This window comes from Pelodiscus sinensis, chromosome 28 (assembly GCF_052426305.1).
Source record: "Pelodiscus sinensis isolate ZL-2025 chromosome 28, ASM5242630v1, whole genome shotgun sequence".
NCBI classification, from domain to species: Eukaryota; Metazoa; Chordata; order Testudines; family Trionychidae; genus Pelodiscus; species Pelodiscus sinensis.
The window spans coordinates 964,716-979,911 of NC_143079.1; the positions used below are offsets into that span (position 1 = coordinate 964,716).

General features: G+C 48.1%; 1 protein-coding gene across 2 annotated transcripts in view; it reads right to left on the minus strand.

The window, feature by feature from the left end:
* Positions 1-6,090: 6,090 nt before the first annotated feature.
* The window catches only part of AP3M2 (adaptor related protein complex 3 subunit mu 2), a 48,229-nt gene continuing 39,123 nt past the window's right edge, over positions 6,091-15,196 (minus strand). For both annotated transcript variants that reach the window (XM_075915722.2, XM_075915723.2), the window contains exons 5-9: positions 12,315-12,400; positions 10,973-11,106; positions 9,610-9,817; positions 8,186-8,330; positions 6,091-7,738 (exon numbers count right to left, since the gene is read on the minus strand). In XM_075915722.2, coding sequence (XP_075771837.2) covers positions 7,638-7,738; positions 8,186-8,330; positions 9,610-9,817; positions 10,973-11,106; positions 12,315-12,400 — 674 coding nt within the window. In that variant the 3' untranslated portion in view covers positions 6,091-7,637. The remainder of the gene's footprint in view (positions 7,739-8,185; positions 8,331-9,609; positions 9,818-10,972; positions 11,107-12,314; positions 12,401-15,196) is intronic.

Genomic DNA, 15,196 nt, shown 5'->3' on the forward strand with positions numbered 1-15,196 from the left:
TTCAGCTTTGTTTTCATTGACTGACGTTATATTAATAATGACTTTAGGGGGTAAAGACTGATTTAAACTACAAAAAGGCAATGCCATTCTGGAATATATTAACAGAAGAGTCCTAAGTAAAGTACAAGGAGTAATTGTACCACTTCAATCAGCATTGGTGGGGCCACAGCTGGAGTCCTGGACATCACGTGTTAAAGATTTGAAACTAGAATCCAGAGGACAGCAACAAAAATGCTAAGAGTTTTAATAAACATAAGCTGCGAGGAAAGGTTGAAAGAACTGGCCTTATCAAATACATTACAAAATTGCTGTAAAGAAGGTGGCTTCCTGGCCAAACCAGTGCACCAAAAGAAATGGCTTGTCTGCCCAAGGGAGATATAGATTAGCTATCAGGAGAAACTCTTAGGCTACGTCTACATTGGCCCCTTCTCCGGAAGAGGCATGTTAATTTCCAACTTCAGAATAGGGAAATCCGCGGGGGATTTAAATATCCCCCGCGGGATTTAAATAAACATGGCCGCCGCTTTTTTTCCGGCTTGGGGAAAATCCGGAAAAAAGCGTCTAGACTGGCGCGATCCTCCGGAATAAAGCCCTTTACCAGAGGATCTCTTATTCCTACTTTGAAGTATGCGCTTGAGGTGTGAATGCTCCACTGGTTTTTGTGCAAAAACCTTGTAGTGTAGACATAGCCCTACTGTAAGGATAGATAAGCACTAGCACAGGTTACCAAAGAGGTTGTGGAATTCCCCCTTTACTGGAGGTTTTTAGTAACAGGTTAGACTCGTGGGATCTAACATGCTAGCCACTAGCCACATGTGGCTATTTAGCCAGTTGAGTGTGGCTAGTTCGCCACTATAGTGCCTACTGCTATAGCAAACTAGCCAAACCCAACCGTCCAAATAGCCACATTGTTCTATAGTGGCTACTGCTTCAGAACTGGTTGGATAGCATGGAGTAAGACCAGTGGTTTCCAACCTTTTTAACCACAAGATCACTTTTTCAATTTAAGTGCAATGTAAGATCTACCTCAAACCCAAATACCCTTGCCCCACTTACTTCCCACCCCTTCTCCAAGGCCTCACCCTGCTCACTCCATCCCCCTTGCCTCCCCCATCCTCACACACTTTCACCAGGCTGGGGTAGGAGGTTGGGATGCAGGCTCTGGTCTTGGGCCATGCAGTTTGGAGCGTGGGAGGGGTTCCGGGCTTAGCCCACTTTGGGATCTAGGAGGGGTTTCAGGGTGCAAGCTCTAGGAAGGAGTTTGGGAGTAGGGGGACTCATGTCCGGGGCAGGAGGAGGTTCACAGCTGAGACGGGTTCAGAAAGCAGGGCACCGTTTAACTGAGACTGCTTCTGGGTGGCGAAGTAGTGAAGTTAAGGCAGGTTTACTCCTGCCCTGGCCCTGCACCACTCCTGAAAGCAGCTGGCATGTACAGCAATGGCTCCATGGCACCATGTGCTGCCCCTCATGTACAGGAACTGAGCCCACAGCTCCTACTGGCTATGGTTCCCCGTTATTGATCAATGGGAGCTGCAGGAGTGATGTCTGCAGCAAGGACAGCATGTGAAGAGCCCCTGCTCTGCCTCTCTCAGGCACTGCAGGGACATGCCAGCCACTTCCAGGAGCAGCATTTGCAATAGGGATAATTACTCCAACCATGCCAGATTAGACATTTTAGAACTCACTACTCAAAGAATTAAATTTAAGTGTGAGAGAGAAATGAAAATGATAAAATGCACAGACCAGTCAAAATTCAAAAATAACACACTTTGCAAGCAGTAAAAGATGTAACAACCCTCCTCCCATGTATGTGTTGGGTTGGAAGAGGAGAGTGAAGTGTGTTTTTGTGAGAACAGACAGACACACACAGTGCGTGAATGTGCTAGATTGCCAAGCTCCCCCCAGACCCTTCTCTATGTGTGGAGATAGGATACAGAAGACAGACACCCTGACATCAGCACTCCCCTCTCCCTCCCACAACCTGCACAGCAAGCAAGAGGCTCCCGGAGGGCAGCTCCAAGGCAAAGGGCAGGAGCAGCATGACGGTGGGTGGAGGGGCAACTGAAGTGCTAGCGCTCGATAGCTTCCTGGCCAAACCAGTCAGGATCCCCTGTCAGAAGCTCCAAAATCTACCGATAGATTCCCGATCTCCTGGCTGGTGATCTCGGAGTTAGACCAACACCTGTCAGAGCATGGCATTTGCCACTCACCAATATTGTGTCATAAGCCCTCTACAGTGATTGCTGGGTGTTTCTAGTCATGTTTCTCCAGGGTGGGTTCTTCGTCCCACTGACCACGGGAGGCACTGGTGGGTCATTGTTGCACCTGTGCTTAACACCAGAACTGTTAAGGGTGGCTCCTTTTCCAGAAACAGCATTGTTTGACCTTCCTGGCTTGAGACATTCTACATGAAATTTGCTGACAGTTTAAGAGTAACTGCCTAGAAGGTGTGATAGGCCTCCTAGCAACCATTAAGCCTGCACTGACCACATCTGCCTGAGTCAGAGATTTTGATTTTAGATCCTTATGCATCCACATTCCTAAGCTTCACAAAGCCTTCCTCCCCTCACTGAGCAGCTTACCCTGGATAAACATGCACATTAGGTAAATAATAGCTTCAGGGCAAAGGAAGGCAGGAATCTGGCTGCATCCCACTGGGGCTGCCTGGGCATGTTCAAAGAGGAATCATTTTACATTTAGTTAACCAAGGCAGTTTGCCTTCCTGGTTTGAAGATGCAGAGTGAAAAGACTGCAGCCTCTCTGACTGGATTATGGAAACCACCAACTGAAGACGGGATGTCTCAGTGGAGAGGTCGCTGACTCAGCAGCGGAGTAGGGTCAAGCAGCAGGGCTGTTTGCAAAGTCCTGGTTCCGTTCCAGTGACTTTTTAGCAAGGTTCTCAGCCTGCAGCGATGGGAATAGGGAAGATTTTAGAGGTTTAACTAAAACACAACAGCAGAGTTCACCACAGAGAGCTGCTTTAACAGATGTACTACAAAGAGAGAAGCGTAACGTTTTCTTTCCTTGGATGCTCTGGTGCAAGTTTATAGAACTCTAACGAAATCTGCTGACAGTAAGGAGCACAAACACTCCCTCCCAGACGACAAAGCAGATTCCTGAGAGACAACAGCAGTAGTTTGTCAGACAAAAGCATGTTGAATTGGTCAGAAAGTACTTTTTAAAATAGTTGGAGCTCTTTGCTTGTCACAATAGAGCATGTTGTCTAATTCTTTAATTATTTTTGTGGGTCTTCTCCGAACCCTCTCCAATTTGTCAACAACCTTCTTCAACTATGAATACAATTGCTTGACAGTTGTAGTCACCTCAGAACTCCATGCCAAATACAGAAGTAAAATAACCTGGTGGAGATCCCCCCCGTGTATTTATCCAAGGAGAAGATCAACTCTCTAAACCACACTAAGAACTCAGTAAACTGATTATCCACCAGGCCCCCAAATGCTTTTCAGAGGCTGTCTTTCCCAGGATACAATCTCCCCGCCCCATCTTGAAAGTAAGGCTTATATTCTTTGTTCCTAGCTGTACCTTTACATTTAGCTGTATTAATACACACATGGTAAACGGGGAGCAAGCAAACAAAATGATCCAGATTCCTCTGTCCCAGTGACCAATCCCCTTCATTATTTACCACACCCTCAATATTTGTGTCCTTTGCAAATTTTATTAGTGATGATTGTGTGTTTTCTTCCAGGTCATTGATAAACATGTTAGCATAGGTCCAAGCAGAGCCATCTCATCCATAGGATGGGTTTGGGATGGCTGCCCCAGGCCAATGCTTTGGGGAGCCCTGTGGTGACCGCCTCAACTGTCCTATGGAAGTAGTCCAGGGGATTACTGAGCCTCACAGACCAGAATCAGGCAAGTCAGGGGCCAGATGTGACCCACAGGCTCTGCCTGGTTGGGGAGGAAGCAGCTCTGTGTACTGCTGCTCCCTTTTCCTCCCACTGCCCAGTTGGGGAAGACATCAGCGAAGCCAATAGGAGCAGCAGGGGATGATCCCTGAGAGTAGCAGGGGACACAGAGCCATGTGTGCCCCTGGGAGCTGTGCCAGGTAAGCACCTCCCTCCCCCGTGCCCATTTCCCGTTGTTGCCCAGACCCCGCCATCCCTGCTCTGCTCCTGCACCCTACCTCCCAGCTAACCCTCCCACTCCCAGCCTGCTGTTGCACCCTCCCTCCTGCCAAGACCCCACATCCCAAGCCTATTTCCCAGCAGCTCTCTCCGTACACCCAACCCCTCATATTGGGGCCCACCCCAGAGCTTAGGGAAGCTTACAAAATCTACTAGCCCAGGCCCCTCCCAGGGCTCTGATGTGGAAGGGGAATGTAGGGAGTGTCTTTCTGCTTCTTACTGGGCCACGTCAGTGAGGGTATTTTTAGTTTGGTGGGAAGGAGTTTCCCCCCTCACTTTTGTGTGGCCTCTGACTGATTTTTCTGTAGATCAGAAGGCTAAGGGGCAATTTGAGCAGAGTTTAAGTACCTACTTGAGGAACAAACATTTGAGAAGGGTACTCCAACCTGAGGGAGGGGGAGAGAGGAGGAAAGGTAGAACACAACCCATGGCTGGACTGCAGACAAATTCATAAGCATAAATGTTTAACAGTCAGGCTGAGTAGCCACTTGGACAATTCACCAACAGTCATGGTGAACTCTTCATTACTGGCAATTTTTTAAACCAAAGATTTGCTCTAGAAATTGTTTTTGGAGGTTCTATCACCTCTTACACAGGCAGTCAGACTAGATGATCACAATGGTCTCTTCTGACCTTGGAATTAATGAGTCCTTCCATTCAACCCTGGTACATCTCTCGGATGGCCCATGGTCCATTTAATAAGGACAAGAGAGTGAATCTCATCTGTCATCCAAGAATCCCTGCCTCCTCCACAGACTGTCACACAGACCTCTAGCCTGCAGAAGGTAAGGGAAGGAACCTTGACACCTTACTTTCCCTCACTCAGATGGTGTCCAAATACTCTCAGTTGCTCCAAGACTCAACTTCTGTATGTACAATTCTCATTCTGGCCCTCTCCTGACTACAAAAAGCCCACAGTGCCACCATTGTTTTTATTAACAGACAACTGACCATTGGCAAGAACCATTCCCTGACCTGGCACTGACTACATCATTTTCAACTCCATTTATTTCACCTTCAAGATCTTCCATTACTCTGCTCTCTAGCACTTACTTCTCATTGCAGCATTCCCAGGCCTCATTACTGATGCAAGCCACAATGCTATTTGTTCAGCTTTCTTACAAGTCTGCTGTTGTCTCTGCCCACACTTCTACCAGGTCTACAAAACCAAGATTTTCATCTCATCCTCAAGAACAACTTCCAGCCCAATGCCTACCAAAAGTTAGACAGCTGGATATTTATTCTAATTAAATACACTGCCAGCCTCAAAGCGCCACCTTCCTTTCCTCCCTCATGCCACAGTCTAGCCTCTCTGAGGTTACCTTCCCCTCTCCCTGGTGCCTTGTTTGGCTCTCATACTCTATTAGCTGGTAAGCTCATCATGCAGGTATTTATTTATTTAGATTAAGAACAAAAATATACCTATCCAGGCAACCTAACAAATTATTAGCCAAACAATACAATGGAACCCCAACCACATTAATTATTTCACCACAAACGTAGCCAGACAAGAAACCTGCCGAACGCCTTTCCATCTCTTCATCATTATAAGGAGCACTCTTAGCCCTCTCCAAAAAACATATTGAACTGATCTCTTTGGCTGGCCTAAGCAGGCTGCAAAAGATGTGCTGGATAAAAATTTTATAGAGGCACTATCACATTCAAAGTATCTTAGACCAAGGAAGAGGAATAAGTTTTAGTCTCAGAGCCTTACGGAGAATAAGCTATCGGCCACATCCTGCCTTTTATAATGGAGGCATTGCATCTGCTGTTTTAGAACCCGCACAGCACAACTTTGGGTGCCACTGTACCTGATCTGATCCGATCCAGTGATCATTTCACTGGGGCCCGCTCATCCAAGACCCACTTAGCATGATCTAGCTTCAACCCTGCACACTTTCTGCAAACCTTTTGAACCCAAGAGAGCAGATTGAACACAGACTACAGATAAAATTGACCTTTATTGATACCTGGGCAGAACTGTTATATTTGCATTGAGCATGCTCGGATCCTAGGGCACCCTACAGCACAATTCATATTAGTTGCACAACACTGTGTAATTCCAAAATGAGGAGCACTCACCCAGTACAAGCACCTATCACACACAGATCAGAGTAGAATGCATGTTATCCCACAGTGGGTGTTGCTCTGTTTGCTCGCGCTCTCTCTCACTCACTCACTCACATTAGGTGTGCTCGGTTATGTAGTCATATGCACAGTGGTCTACAGGCATGTTTTGCTACCCGAGAAGAGCACACATGATATCCAATGGCCAAAGAACACATGGGCACCATGGAGCTACATGCGCTGTCCAGGTCTACTCTGTGCAATGCAATGCAGTGCAGTGCAGTATAGGCTGGGACAGGAACAAATGTGGCAGTCTTTCATAGGACAGCCCAGAGGAATGACAATGGAGGCCAGTGCTCACCAGAACTGCGAGGCAGGGAGTGGAATCAGGCAATACAGCAGGAACATCGTGCAGATACCAGAACACAGGACCTTGAATGAACACAGCAGCGAGCAGCAGAAGAATGAACACAGACATTATTAGAGATTGGGACAGACAAGAATCACTCCCACACTCTATCAGGACACAGCCTCGCCTCTTCATTCAGATGCAATTACAGTTGCCATCCAATAGACATCACTTCATACAGATGCTTAAATAATAGTATATACAACTGTCCTCACAACCCCAACAAGGGAACCAAGAGAAATCCCCCCTTCTCCCCCCCAAAAAAACTGAATAGAGAAGAAAGGCAGTCTCATGATGGTAAGCACGTTTAGAGAGCCCCATCTTCCAGACATCACAAGGTAACCCCTGCTCCAGTCAGGTCTTGGCAGGGCACAAGGCTAGGTTTAGCTGGGAATTTCCAGTCTACCCTTGAAGACTCAAGGAGCGTTTTCTCAGTAAGAGATAACCAGGTTCACTCTTCCAGCCTCCTCCCTACTCCTCTCGTGCACCCTCTGAACAGGCTCCTTCCCACCTCTAGAAGAGATGCCTCCATCTCCCTTTGCCTCTTCAATGTATATATCAGGTCCCACAGCAATTGAGGCCAGTTAGGGAGAGGAGTAAATTCTAAACCACTAAACTTTCAATCCAACTTCTTTACGTGATCCTTGTTTGATCTGCATAGAAATGCCACCCAACCTAGCAATGCACGGGGCTCTTAAGGGGAGTAGACAAGCAGGTTGAAAGTGGTGAGGAGTGAGGTGATGTATCTGAACCCGCAGCCCCGGAACTGGAACATTTCTCTTATTTTCCTCTGCCCCCACCTGAGAACTTAAGACTCCTCAGCTAAAGTTGATATGGTTTCAGGTCAGTCCTGCTCTGCCACTCCCAATCCACCTGGGCATTGGCATCACTGGAGGACCTAGAACAAAGCAAGGGTCCAGCCCTCGGGGTTGATAGTGGGCAGAGGCTGCATCCAACAACTGGGTACACAGGAAATGAGAAAGTGCTTGTGGTTCTTCCCTCACTCTTGGGCTCTAAGTTCGGACTTGGAACTTGCCAGCCTTGGTCATGTATTTTATGCCCTTGAATGGTTTGTACTTCTCCCCATACATGTCCAGGCGATTCACTTTCAGCCCTAGAACAAAGGAGAAGATAGTGAGACTTCGGGGATCGGAGGAGCACTGCAATTGCCAGACACTAGAAATACGCAAGCAAAATTGGAAACCGGACAGACACAGGAATGTGGGCAGCTGGTTGGTACCCGCCTCAATTTTATTAATAACACTGTTCACCCATGTTGTACATGTCCCAAAAACGCTTTTCAGAGCTGTAGCAGGAGAAAGGAATGTGGGGAAGGAGGGTGTGCACAACACAGACAGGCTGTTTCACAGAGTAGTTAGGAGAAACTGTATGAACAACCCCCAAAGCCCACAGTACAGAGACTATTTTAGATGAAGAACCAGTTAGGACATTCACATGGCCCCACATGCATCCAGAAGCACATTTGATACGTCAGCCACATGCTCAACCAGTGCCTGAAGCAGAATGGGGCTGCCTAGGCTCCAGGCCGACAGTCACTTACCAGAGATAGCCAGCTGCTGAATTTTAAACTGCAGGTTGATGGTGGGATTCTCATCGGGCTTTGATGTGCCGGCTTGAAGGCTCATAGTCCCCTTCAGACTCGGCAGCTTCTGAGGGTTTATTTTCCCAACATCCCACGAGAGCAACTTCAAAGGACAGAGAGAAGGTATTGAAATAGATGGATGTAATGATGGCACCCTGTAAAGGCTACTGTGTCTACCCCTTTCTGGAGACTGATTTGTCCTGAATTAACCCCAACTTTCATCTCTTGCTACTTAAAAACTACTTGCTTACAAAAGTGTCACAGTGACGATTAACAAAAAACCGATTTCTCTCTCATTTTTACCATGTAATTATGAAATAAAGTCAACTGGAATATAAATATTGTATTTATTTTAGCGCAAAGAATATAAAGCAGGAGAAGCCTGTTTCATATGAAATTTTAGTTTCCACTTTCTCTGCTAGTGCTTCTTCTACAGCCTGTAGATGAGCTCATGTAAACCCTAGAAGACCTCTGCATACCCTAGCGGCTCCTGTGCCCTTGGATGAGAACCACTGCAGTAAAGAACCATACCACAGATGGTTTTAAGCAAAGGTGCCATTCTAGCATTTGGTTCTCTGCAGTCAAGCCAGGAAGAGTATTTAATGCTGCATGATGAAACTGTGGGTCTAATTGAAGAAGTGTGCTCCCCAATGGCTAAGATTGGCATTTCCAGTGAGATGCTACCTCACTTGGGACATCCAATGATCCCTGGAAAGAGATCTTGGCAAAGAGACACAAAAGAAACAAACTACTAAAAACCGAGTATATTCTCTTGAATAAGATCTTATGGCAAGGAAATCTGTAATCACACTTCAAGAGACGCACTCTTTTACACAGACCCCCAGTGTGGCCATTAGCAATACTCCCTTCTTGTAGAACATTGCAATCCTTGTAACTTCTGTTCCACCCAGGAGTGAGTGACCAAAAATCAGGTGTTTTACTACAGGAGATAATCCCCACTTCCATTTCCACAGTGTTGCCCATCCCAATTCAGAGAGGGATGGCTATTTTCTCAGAGGCCTGAGCAGATCAGTCTGCATCACAAGGGGCAGAAAGTGCGCTAAAATAGTCCTAGGTAAGAATTCCTGTCCTGAGAGTGGACTCTCTGCAGGTTAGGAAGACACTGCTGGGAGTGATGCTCAGGACTAAAGAAGCGGAGACAATTCTCATTCACCTTGAGACTGGGAGCTCCCTTCCAGATCTTAGGCCAAACCCAGAGAAAGTGGGTTATGCAGTTTGGCCACTGCTGGGAGAGAGAATACTGGACTAGATGGATCTCTGGTCTGACCCACTACGGCAGTTTTTGTTTTATGTTCTTATCAAGAGAGTGACCCACATACATTAGGCTACAAGACAAATCCTGCTGCATCCTTTCCTCTCACCTTTGTAACTGGATCAAACGTGTGAATTCCCTGCGAGGGGGTGAGGCTCATGTTCAAGACCCCTTTTGGCATCTGGCTGGTGACCATCACCCCCTCTACAGTCTTTCCCATAGTCTGCTTGGGACCCACAGTGATCTCAAACCGTCCCAACGAGCTGCTGTCACGGAAATTTATGTTGTGTTTGACATAGACAGGAATTGCCACCAAGCTGAAATAAAAGACAAGTCACGGCTATTGTAACCTACCCCTCACCTTCAATTCCACCAATCACCCAAGCCCTGCATTGCCAACACCACAAGACATTACTTCTGCATAAGAAAGAAGTAAAGGAATATTATATGGCATCTAAAGCCCAGACCAGGAAGTCAGGATTGCATCTCAGCTCTGTTAACCACAGAACCATAGAGCTGGAAGAGACCTCAGGAGTCATCAAGTCCAGGCCCCTGGCCAAAGCAGGACCAACCCCAACTCAATCATCCCAGCCAGGGCTTTGTCAAGCCGGGACTTAAAAATCTCTAGGGATGGAGATTGCGCCATCTTCCTAGGGAACCCATCCCAGTGCTTCACCACCCTCCTAGCGAAACAGTTTTTTTCCAATATCCACTCTAGACCTCCCCCACTGTAACTTGAGACCATTGCTCCTTGTTCTGCCATCTGTCACCACTGAGAACAGCCTTGCTCCCAGTAACCATATCATTCAGTAGGTCACAATCTTTCTGTACCTGGTTCTCACTTCCTCACACTGCAGGTGTGTCAAGAATTAATTAGTGCGTGGAACCTGCTTTGGAGCTTGGGTGAAGGATGCTGGATTTTCTTGTCATCAGGTTGCTCTAAGCAAAGACAGCAGCACTTCCTTGGACCACGCAAGTGTATATGAGGCTCGACACCATCATTTCTGCTCTTCTCTATATATGCAGATTGCAAGGTGTGCTTCGTTCAACCAAGTCTACAAATTGTTTTCGTGTCTAGAGCCAAGACTTGCATCTTTCCAAGGTGAAGCGCAAAATGCTGGAATAGCTACCAGCTCAATTAAAACAGACACCAACACATTATGGAATTATTTGACAGTATCTTAAGGACCCTTCTTAGTGTAAGGAACTAAAATGGACAGCAGGCAGTATTGCCTACTTTGTCACAACTGTAGATTAACATCCTCTACTAGAACATGAACAGAATTGGCATGTAGAATTGAAATTGCAGGACTGTTGCCTCAAAAAGTAAAGTAGTTTAAATTAAAAAATAGCATTAGTTTTTCCAGATCCTCACTCAGCAAGCAATCCTTTTCTAGAGATTACTTAGCTCCATGCAGAAAAGGACAAAGATCCAGATTTTGAAAACACTCAGCACTAAATTCCCTACTTACTTCTGAGCGCTGACATGATAGGAGAGCAATCGAAAATTTCCATCTGGTGGGATGAAAGAGAGGATCCGCTCTGACTCCCAGCGCTTGAAACGCACACATGGATGAAAGCTGACATCATCCAGTAACCGAGGGTTCTGAAATAAGACTGAGTCAGAAAGTCCAAGAAACCAAAAACATTTGTGAAAAAAATCCTACCTTAGGCATCTGAGATGTGACACATAATACACTCTTCTCTTCTGTTCTGTTCTGTAGCTGGTTTAGGCTATTTAATATTTGTGCAACAGATTATTAGTTTAACAAGACACGTGAAATAGCCAACCTGATGTAAACTCATTACAGATGAGCCAGAGAGAAATCTGCCTTAGGCAGTGCTATATCTTGGAATTTAGTGAGCCTACACACTGCTATTGGCTACTTCTAACAAACAACCACGCATGCATCCAAAATTGTAGATGTGTATTGAGATTTTTTTCATTTTATGTATTCCTTCTTCCCTTGGCATACCTGGAAACTGTCATAGCTAGACCTGGAGAAACCTGGAGGCTAGTGAGGCGGTTTGATTAAAGAATCCTGTACTTCCTTTATACAGTACTAGAAGACTTATCTGCCATTGCCCAGGTCCTTCAGGGCAAGAGGCTGGTGGTGTGGGGAATGCAGGAGTCAGGTCAGGGGCTTGGGAATGTGGGGGGCTTAGGGAAGGAGGTGAGAGGTTTGGGGGGGTGCAGGAGTCAGGTGGGAGATTGAAAAGGGGCTGAAGGCAGGGGGTTGGGAGGAGGGGAAGTTCTGGGGAGAAGGTGGCTGCTGGTTTTTCCCCGGGGGTGGTCTGGGGGAATGGGGGCCACACACCTTGCCTGCTGGCTCCTCCATGGGAGGCCTGAGAAGAGGAGAGCCATGCACCCTGGCCACTAGAACTCCCTGGATCTAGCCAAGGGCAAGGGGAGCCGCCCACCAGCGCTCCTGGGGCCGGCCAGAATAGCAGGTGCTGCCAGCCAGCAGCTGGATGCTGGGACACTTGCTGCCCCGCTGTGGTGATTCCTATCCCTGTGTTTGCTGCTTCCCTGTGGTTATGTGTGAGTATAACCGTCCCTGCCATCATACTCTTCCCTTTCCATTTGATATTAAACAATAGCATTTCTCAAACATCCCATTGTCCTGGCACAACCAAACCCTGACCTTGCTTTAAAGTTAGGATAAGAGGAAGCTGAATACCAAATGAAATGGTCCTCTCTCTTACTATTTAGGAGGAATTCTTGTACAAATGGACTCACAGACAGACAGATGCACATTTCAAGAATACATAATAAGATCAAAAGGACCTAATGCTCCTTTTCTTGAACTTTACCATGAAAGAGAGGGTGAGATCTGGCATCCCAGTCAATTTAACACAAGCATCAATCACCCCTTGGATTTCAGCAGTAATTGTAGAACCTACAATAGGAAATAGAACAGAACAGATTCTGCTGGAATCCATTTTATTTTTTCCACGGGGAGAGGGAGAGTTAAACAAAGCATTCCAGCCCTGGGGAAATTCTATTTAAGGAATGGGAAGCAATCAACGGTTTTCTTCAGCTGGCTTTTGAAACTGCCTCCCCCACCCTAAGAAGATGCACTCAAAGAAACCTGAAAACAATGAATGGTTTGGCATAGGCCAGAGAAAAGATCTCACCTCTGTCTTGAAGGATTATATCTGGAATAAGGACTGGGGGGAGAATTATGAACTGTAGGGTATTCGGATTAGCTGGTGTGTTTTATTTTAGATTAGTAGCTTGTTTTTATCTGTCTGTTTTCTTTTACTTAAAATCCTACTTTGTTTACTTAATAAAACACTTTTGTTTATTATCAAACCCAGCGTAAATAACTGTTATGGGAGAGGTGGGAGCAACCACTGTGCATCTGTCGCTTTCACTGATACAGAGCAAACTCTGAGCTACTTCTGTGTAAAACTTTTACACAGAGTAAGATGGATTTATTTGAAGTTCTGATCCCTTTTGAGGGCTATGATCCTAAGTGCTGTCAAGTCCCTATAACTGAGCCCTCCCAGAGCTGAGCTGGTTCAGCATCTGTGTTACTCTGCCGGGGGGCTATTACCCCAACTCAGCCTTTGCTGGGGCAGGCCAGAGCTTCTGGCCCAGCAGGACAGGGTGATGGGGTGCTCCAGAGGGCAGGTAGGCAGGCTCAGTGGTATGATCAGCACATCAGGTGACAGCATCAAAGGGACCTTTGTGATCCAACCTGTCACAATAGGCTTCTACCTACTTCAACAGCTGACAGTGACAGCCTTCACCTCCAGTGAACCTATGGGAAGATGCACTACGGTTAAGGAAGTAATTTCAACAACAAAGTTTTCTCTCATCTTCTATTTTTCCAATGTAGAGTTGGTAATAAAGATTTCAAAAGGGAGCAGAGGAAGAGGACAGATTAGTTTAGTGCCCAAGACAAACCCAGTCAGGACTTATAGCTTGAATCCACAGACATTTTACAGAAACTTAAGACTAAACAGCACATCTGAGCTGTCAACAGATCAGACTGAGAATGGGAGAACAGCTTCCAATCCCTCTCTGTCCATTAAGGAAAATACACACTGTCTCCCTCTAAGCCAGGGGTGGGCAAAAATTTTTGCCCACGGACCACTTCAAAAATTTTTGAAGTAGCCCTGGGCCATGCCAGAAGGGGTGAGGCCTAAACAGGAAGAGATGGGGCTACTCCACCCCCAGACCATGATTAGTCTGGGGGTGGGGGAGCCCCTTTGCCCCCCTTTTCCACTAGGCACCTTCCATGGAAGAGGCTTGGCATGCTCCCCCACCCTCAGGCCAATCAGGTCTTGAGGCTGGGGGAGCACGGGAAGCCTCCTCACACTCTGCAAGGAGCACGTGGCACTTTGAAGTGCTGCGGGCTCCTTGCAGGGCCTGGACAGGGTGAAGGAAGCTTCACGCAGCTCCCCCGCCCCCAGGCTCTGATTGGCCTGGAGGCAAGGGGGCACGCGAAGCCTCCTCCGCTCTCCCCCCCAACCCTGCAAGCAGCACGTGGCACTTTAAAGCGCAACGTGCTCCTGGCAGGGCGGGAGGAGGCTTTGCGCATTCCCCTGCCCTCAGGCCAATTAAGGCCTGGGGGCAGGGGAGCATGCGAAGCCTTCTCCGCTCTGCCCCCGCCCTATGAGCAGAGTGAAGAAGGCTTCGGCCCACAGAGGCAGGGCCGTCCTTAGGCATATGCAGAGTATGCAGCTGCATAGGGCACCACTATTTCTGGGGCATCACTCTGCTGGGATGGACAGTAAGCACCGGAGCCGGTGGGGGCCCTGCTCCAACAATATTTGGAGCTGGGTCTCTCCCCCGGCTCTGTCTGGAGCAGTCCCTGGCCCCAGAGCATCCCCCCCGCAGCCCCGGACTGTCCTTACCATGCACGGCTTTCACTCTGGCTCCCCCCTGCCGGCTGCTGCCGACATGCGTGGCGTTTGCAGGTGAGCGGGGAAGATGCCCGGGCGTGATGTGACGTCACAGCCCGGGACTTTAAAACAGCTCGGAGCCATGTTGCGCCGCTCAGCCTAGCTCCAGGTTCGGAGTACGGGGCCCAAGCGCAGACTCTGGCCCCGCAAAGTGGAAGGCAGAAGGTAAGGGAGGGGTGAAAAACTAGGGGGAGGGAGTGGGAGAGGAAGGGGCTTGTGTGGAGGAGGAGGGGGAACAGACGGAGGGAGTGGGAGAGGAAGGGGCTTGTGTGGAGGAGGAGGAGGAAAGAGGGGAAGGGGTAGGAGAGGAAGGGGCTTGTGTGGAGGGGGAAGAAAGGGAAAGGAACCAAGGCACAAGGTGGAGGGGAGACAAATGCCAGGGGGCCAAGTGCAGACAATGAGGAAAAGGGCAGGAGGGGAGGTATCAGTAGGAGGGGGGGACAGGGTGATGCTGGGAGAGGAAAGGGTAAGGGCATTGGGGGCTAGAGAGGAAGGTGCTGGGAGAAGGCTTGAAAGAAGGGGTGGCATGAGAAAGGTGGGGATGGAGCAAGTCATGTGTGAGGGCACAGAGGGGCATGAGGAGAATGGGGGCAGAGAGTGGTGATGGGGTGGGCATCAGGGAAAAAGAAGGCAAAGGGGGCAGGGGCAGTAAGGGAAGGGGGAGGCACCAGAAGGGTGCGGGGATAAGGGAAGGTGCAGGTGCCAGGGGATTCTGGGGGTGAAATAGAAGGGCAGACACCTGCAGGGGAGGGACCAGCACCAGAGGAGAGAGGCAGGGCAGG